Below are 7,468 nucleotides of genomic sequence, written 5' to 3'. Positions count from 1 at the left end.
AACCAATCCATTCCCAAACACATACTATATGATCCCAATGGCAATACATTCAAATGTGTTGTAGTAGGCATACCATTCAAATAAAATGCACAATCTCTTAACCAATGATGAACTCAGTTTTGTGTACCTGTAGCCAACTACACTAATCAAGATTCTACATGAAATTCCTTACTCAAACCACACTTATCCACCAAGTGTTTGGATAGGGTCCCATGGGGTCAATTTTGTAAACAATTTTGTTATTATTGTAAAGTCTTCGCATTTTGAGGAGCGGAGCGTGCAGGTCGATAGGAGTCGAAGGGGCTTTAGGAAGGTCAAATCCCCTTATATTATTGGGAGTTAAGTTGTTTTGTGACCCGCCCATGGTTCACAAACTATGGTATTATAATAGAAGATGATATAAAAGGGAGTCATAGAGAGTCGTAAGGAAGGGAATTCAGTGAATGTGTGAACGATCTAAGTAAGAGAAGTTTGTTTTTTGTACTTAGGTGAAGGGTAAGGTTCCTACATATGTCTGCAGGGAGACCTTACTAAGTCCGCAGTTGAGTGCGCGGGCCCCTGTAGCTATGTGCACAACGTAGAAAGAATATGTAATAGAAGATCTAAGCATAACAAAGACTATTTTGGAGCATTAACTGTGTATCTGTGTGTTATTATTTCCTTTTGAAATTACTGTATGTTCACTCTGTTTGCTGCATTTGTCATGAAAAATACTTAATAGATGTGCAAAAGTCATATATCTTCTTAATTATATGATGTTATTAAGGTTTAGAACAGTTAACAAAGAGCTTGGATCTGTTATTTGTTAGTTACTGTAATTTCTGGGTTTCAAGGGTTAGGGTTCGTGAAGGTCAGAATAAAGCCCTAAAAGTAATAGAGATACATCACATAGTCGTTTGGATACAGAAACCTGCTTCTAGCATCCCCCAATATTGCCTCAAGTGAGACTACAACCTGCGCTATGCGGGTTGTTTCTAAAAGGGCCAGCAGTGTAGGGCTTTCTTGGTTAGCAAAGCTAACTCTAAACTTGGGTCCAAGCCCCTCAAGCCAACAAATGGTTCTGTTGTCAAGATTGGGATCTATCTGAGGAATGTATGATGTGTAATAAGTGGATACTGACTAAGAAAGAGATCAACAAGCGGATAGATTAGAAGTTGCATGAGTTTGCAGCCCAGGAAAACAAGAATCCGCGCATGTTGAAGGAAGAGTGGTTGAATAGATACTTGTATATAGAAGAACACGAAATTTTATTCTGCTCTTTTCCATGAGAGTTATATGAATGGTTGTATAAATTAGCAAATGGTCAAGCTATGTGGAAGTTGGATAACCTTATTGTGTGGACTTCAGAGTTAGTGAGGTGCCTAGAAGGTTTAGAAAACAAGATCGCGAGAGCTGTCAATTATTGGATCAATAGTATTTTGGGTGGATTCATTACTAAGTTTGCGATTGACACATCTATCATTTATAGCAAAGTTGAATGCTGGTTTTTCAAAGGACCAAGAGGTAAGTATTTGAAGTCCCTGAGTAGAGATGTTGGTATGCAAGAGCGGGAGATGGTTTTTGAATGTGAGTCTATCAACTTTGAACCAGAGCCAGAAGACCTTCTTGCTTGTTGGGGTCATGATGTGTCCGAGAAAACCTGCAACATTTCTTTCCAAAAATGGCAGCGAACTCATGTTTGATTGACGAGGCAGTGGGAGGAGGGGGTCTGAAAAACGGTGCTCAGGAAAGGGTCCCCGTAAAAAACCTTATTTTGGAAGGGCTGCTCCACAGCCGGTCGAGGTCTACGTCCGACGAAGAGGTAGGAGGGGAGCCGAAAGGATCCGGAGAGGTGGGTCAAGTGCAAAGACCAGCCCTGGCCTCTGGCGTTGGGATAAAAAGGACAGTTGTGGAGGTGGCTGAAGACAACAGTGACCTTGTTGGTAGGCGACCTGAGTCATTTGGGGCAGAAGAGGAAAATGCTCCTGTTAATCAGAATCCAGGGGAGGTAGAAGCCAAGAAGGAGGTTGTGGGTGGGAAGCGGAAGAAGAACAAACCCATCAGAAAAAGGGAGGAGCACCCTATTTGCGTCTTTGGAGTGGATATTCGTATAGATCAGGTGATGGAATCCTCGGAAACCATTTTAGTTGGCAGAGTTCGTGGAAGAAAGTTCTTGGTAGAATACATCAAGGTTTGGGCCCAGTCAGAATGGAAAGAAGCTCTAGGTCAACTAGAAGAGATCAAGAATCTGGACAGAGGTTGGTTTAGCATTCGTTTTGGGCAAAAGGAGCATGTCGAATGGTTGCTGGAAAAGAACTAGAGCTTTGGGAAGAGGCCAATTTTATTCAGAAGATGGACGCCCCTATTTGATGTGCAGAAAGAAAAACTGGTGGAATCTCTTGTCTGGGTCAAATTTCTAGGTCTCCCTATGCAATTCTGGACTGACTCGGCCTTCATTTCAATTGGTAATACCCTGGGGAAGTTTCTTGACATTGATAGATCATATCTACGAACACATGATTGGAGTGTTGCACGTATTCTAGTAACTTTAAACCCCAGAGAGGGTTTGGCAAATGCTATGAACTTGAAGTATTGAGATCTAGAGTTTTTACAGACCCTGGACTATGAAAATCTTCCTTTCAAATGCCATCGTTGCCATAAATATGGACATCTGGCCCGGGGGTGCCCTCTGGGACACCGTCGCCGCTGAAGACAAAGGAGAAGTGCAAAAAATCTGGAGGCAAAAAAGGATCTGTACACACTGGAAGAAGGGGCTCAGCTCAAGGAGAGCGATCCTAAGGTAAATGCTCAGGGGTTGGTTCTGGAGCAGGTGGGGGAAGAAGAACAGGAACAGCCTGGGTTTGCAGCAATTGAGACTATCTCTATCCCGACGACCTTCCTAGGACCCCCATCAGTCTATGAAAAGGCAGGGGTATCTCAGGTGAGTATGCCTGTATCCCCTTCTTTTACCTTATGCACTTCTATTGTTTTATCTCAGTCATGTTGCGATGAGCCTGGTCCTTTCAGGAAGCTCCTGAATGACCTGCTAGACCTGAGGAAGGGTCAAGTCTCAGTAGATAGTGTTATCATGGCCATTCCATCCTCTCCTAAGTTGTCCTCCATTCACGTGGATGCTGTCTCCACTGCCCCTCCTATTGTCTATAGCCCTGAACCCCCCTACAACCTTAGACCTTTGGCCAACATAAAGGGGAAAGGGCTTGCTGTAGGAGGCTTGGAGTTGGACCTGGTGTCAACAGGCCCGAGGAAGCTAAGAGGAAAAAAAAATAACCTGTCGAAGGCACAGTTTAAGGTTTTTATTGATATAGCTGACAAGAAGCGGATGTCTCTGTCAGGGGTGCTTAGAGCAGAGTGGCCACCCCCTGAGATTTTTCGATGATAATCTTATCCTACAATTGCAGGGGTCTAGCTAGTTTACCCAAAAAGCTAGCTCTGAAGGAACTGGTCAGGTCCAACAAACCTGATATTATTCTTCTCCAAGAAACTCTGGGGAAGGGGGAAGAAGTAATAGGATGCCTCGTTAAGATTTTGCCAAGTTGGAGCTTCCATGCCTTAGATGCTAATGGACATTCGGGAGGGGTGGCATTTGGTTTCAACACGAAGGTTCTTCGCGAGACCTCCTCTTGGGGATCAGAAAATTTCTTGGCTATGAAACTATACTCCAACGAGCCATGCATCCCTTTTATTATACTAAATTTCTATGGACCTATTTTGGATCGAGAGAGGTTCTAGAACCCATTCTTCGCTAAATCTTTTTTGGCGCACCCAAATCTTATAATTGGAGGAGATCTAAATTTTTCCTTGGGGATGACAGAATCATGGGGGGTCAGAGCCAGGGTAGATCCTCTATCTGATTTCTTTCTGAATAAATTGGCCTCTTCTCTCCTGGTGGATGTTTCCCTGCTCAAATTGCGCCCGACGTGGAGGAACCGAAGAATAGGAGAAGAATGGATTGGAAAGAAACTTGATCGATTCCTGCTCTATGAATCGTTGGCGGAAAAATTACAGGCTTTTAGACATTGGGTTGGGGAAGGTGGTCTCTCGGATCATTTCCCTGTCTTTCTAGAAGTAAAGGGAGTTTTCACTAAACCAGGAACTCCCTTTAAATTTAATTCCTCATGGCTCTCGGATGCATCTTTTATTAGCCTCTTCCATAACACTTGGAAGAAAGATGAACTCAATGAAGAAGAGAGTCACAGAAAGGTTTTTATGGATAATTTAAAAAGGATAAAAGTCACCTATAAGCATTGGGCCCTCCATAAGAAACTGAAGGACGAAGAGACCCTTGAAAATGTTAACTCTGCGATTGCCCTCCTTGAAGACCTAGGTGGTAATGGATATGGAACAGTTGAGTCTCGGGATAGACTTCAAGAGTTGGAGACGGAAAGGAGGAGAATCCTCCAACTTCAAGAGGAAAGTTGGTGCTTAAAAAGTAGAGTGATCTGGTTGCAGGCGGGGGACGAAAATACAAAAAAATTTCAGAATTATGCTGAAGGAAGGAAAAACTCTAATACAATCTGGGAAATGAAGAAAGCTAATGGTGAACTGGCTCGCTCTTTTGAAGAGTTGGCCTCATTAGGGGTCAATTATTTCAAGAATCTCTTCAAAGCGCCAAAGGAAGTTACTATTGCAGAAGTTATAAGAGTCACCTAGTAATTTCCTAGGTTCATAGAGGAGGAAGGAAATGACTCCATCATAGAACCAGTTTCTGAGGAGGAGGTAGAAGACATTCTCAAAGCAATGCAAAAGGACAAAAGCCCTGGTCCAGATGGCTGGACTGTCGAACTTTTCCAACCATTCATTCAGAGATATGTGCCTACTATTGAACTGAGCTCGTCGATAAAGGCCCATTTCTTCGAATTCATTGGAGATGAGTTAGTGGAAGTTGTGGAAGAATCCAGGCATACAGGATCAGTCTATCATCCCTTCAATGCCACCTTCTAGCCCTCATTCCCAAATCTAACCACCTGAGCTCTTTTGATGAATTCAGGCCCATCTCCCTATGCACCTGTGTATACAAAAGTATTGCCAAAGTTATTGCCTCCAGGTTTAAACCATTCCTCTCCCTGAACATTTCTCCTGAGCAATTTAGCTTTCTAGATGGTAGACAAATACATGAAGCAGTAGGAGTTGCTCAAGAAAATCTTCATAGTCTAAAAATTGGGGGAAAAAGGAGCCATTGTGAAAATTGATTTATCAAAGGCTTATGACAGAATCAGTTGGATGTAGCTTAGGCTTCTATTAACTCATTTGGGATTCAGGTATGATTTTGTGAGATGGGTTATGAGCTGTGTTTCTTCATCATCCATAGCTATCCTGATCAACGGAGTGGCCTCCAGCTTTTTTAGTCTTGAACGAGGCCTACGTCAAGGCTGCCCTCTCTCTCCCCTTTTGTTTCTGCTAGCAGCAGAAGGCATCAGTCTTATGATTCATGACGCAAAAAGACAGGGGACTCTCAAAGGTATTGAAGTAGCTGTTAATTTTTGGGTCACTCATCTCCTTTTCATGGATGACATTATTTTGTTCAGCAATGGAAGTCTCAAGGACTGTAGGATGCTCAAGAGGATCTTGGACCTTTTCCTGAAGGCTACTAGTCTCTGCATAAATGAGAGAAAATCCACACTCACATGCTCAGGTTTGTCCAGAGAGATGGTGCGCAGAGTGGAGTTGGTCCTGCATTTTGAAGTCAAATCCTTGGAGGATACTTTTAAATACCTGGGGTTCTTTCTAAAGCCTGATAATTACAGGATCAATGACTGGAAATGGATCCTTGCTAAAATCGAATCCAAACTGAAACATTGGAGTTTCAAGTGGCTTTCCAGGGCAGGTAGGCTAGTGTTAATTAAATCTGTTCTGATGGCAGTTCCAGTCTATTGGGCTAGCCTGACATGGGTTCCCAAAGGAATCTTATCCTCAATTGACAAATTATGCAGCAGGTTTCTGTGGGTGGGTTCCAAGTTAGAGAAAGTTACCCCTTGGATTGCTTGGGATAAAGTGGCTCGACCTAAAGAGTGGGGAGGCTGGGGTATAAAAAATCTTGCATGCTTCTCCCAATCTCTAGTAGCAAAGCTTGCCTGGAGGCTCATTTCTTTTGAGAACCTGTGGTCCTCTGTCACTAAAAGAAAATATATTGATCCTCTATCAACACTAGATTGGATTAGACTGCCGCAAAAGACTTCCAAAAACTCCTCGGTGGTTTGGAAGGCTGTGGTCACTTCTGTCAAAATTATTGAGAAGGGTTTGGCTTGGAGTATGGGGGATGTAACTTAGATCAGGTTGGGTAGAGACCCCTGGATAGGATGTACCGAGAGTTTTTCTCTGTCTCAGGGGCTGGTATCGGCTTTAAAAGATAGGGGACTCTACACTTTAAATCAGGTGGCTGATCCCTGGGTTTCCACCATATGGAGTCAAGGGTGGATTCAGGGAAGAGATTTGCATTTGGATGAAGAATGGCTGGAGGAATGGGACTTGTATAGAAGGGACCTACTCAACTCATCTGTCAGGCTCACTGACTCCCTGGATGAACTCAGATGGGTCTTTGCCCAGAATGGGCTTTACTCTCCAAAGATGGGGTATAAATGGTTGATGTCTCAAAATGGGTGGGAGAATCTGGCTCGGTGGGTTAAACCGCTTTGGAAGGTAAAAGGGCCAACAAAAACAAAACTATTCTTCTGGTGTGTTCTACTTCAGAAAGTTCCCACTTGGGATTTTCTTCAAAGAAGAAGTAGGATTGGTCCTAGCTGGTGCCCTATTTGTAAAGATAGTAACGAAACAGTACAACACTTGTTCCTTTTATGCCCCTTTAACACTAGCCTATGGGCCGAAACACTAAGGTTACTCAAAATTCCTTTTAGATGGGAAGGGTAGGGTGTATTGGAAGCTTGGCAGAGGTGGTGGAATGAAGCTACAAAAGACAGAGAGAGATCCATACCGCTTCTCATTACTTGGGGGACCTGGCTTGCCAGGAATCAGGTCATAAGGATATTGTCTTCCTGATTGCAAGACTGGCTGTAGAAGGAACTGTTATTTACGATAGTATCCCTATTCCGCAAGCTCCTCCTACTTCCAGAGTTGTTTGTCAAGAATCTATTAGATATTCAACTTCGTGGGCTTATTTTGACGGGGCCTCTAACATTAATGGACATTGCAGGGCTAGTCTGATTATACATTTATCAAAGGAAAAGATGTTTAAAGCTTCTATTGGTTTTGGTCAGGGATCCAATAATTTTGCTAAACTGAAAGCCTTACACTACCTCTTATGTTGGCTTATCCTTAGGAATGTAAGAGCAGTCCAGATTTTTGGGGATTCAATGAACATTGTGAAATGGTTTAATGGGACTCAACATTGTAGAAGCTTCATTTTGCATCCTCTGCTTAAAGAAGTTTCTCGACTTAAATGTCGATTCACGGAGATATCTCTTTGCCATATCTATAGGGAAAGGAACCATGAAGCGGATCGCCTATCTAAAGA

The 7,468-nt window shown here is 43.0% G+C and overlaps 1 protein-coding gene across 1 annotated transcript; it reads left to right on the top strand.

Annotated features, from left to right (window-relative positions):
* The first annotated feature begins 3,804 nt into the window (after positions 1–3,804).
* Positions 3,805–4,650, top strand: LOC149263971 (uncharacterized). The gene has a single exon (XM_089393158.1). The coding sequence runs from the start codon at positions 3,805–3,807 to the stop codon at positions 4,648–4,650; it is 846 nt and encodes a 281-aa protein (XP_089249284.1).
* The last annotated feature ends 2,818 nt before the right edge of the window (positions 4,651–7,468 follow it).

The sequence above is a fragment of the Pinus tabuliformis genome, chromosome 6 (assembly GCF_031772625.1).
Source record: "Pinus tabuliformis cultivar Carrire ecotype Pingquan chromosome 6, CPIR1, whole genome shotgun sequence".
Classification (NCBI taxonomy): Eukaryota; Viridiplantae; Streptophyta; class Pinopsida; order Pinales; family Pinaceae; genus Pinus; species Pinus tabuliformis.
The sequence above is the reverse complement of the archived record's forward strand: the minus strand, read 5'-3'. Positions and strand labels throughout refer to the sequence as shown.

What these genes read in the sequence shown, in the direction of transcription:
- LOC149263971 (XM_089393158.1), top strand. Translation starts at nt 3,805, where the DNA reads ATGACAGAATCATGGGGGGTCAGAGCCAGGGTAGATCCTCTATCTGAT.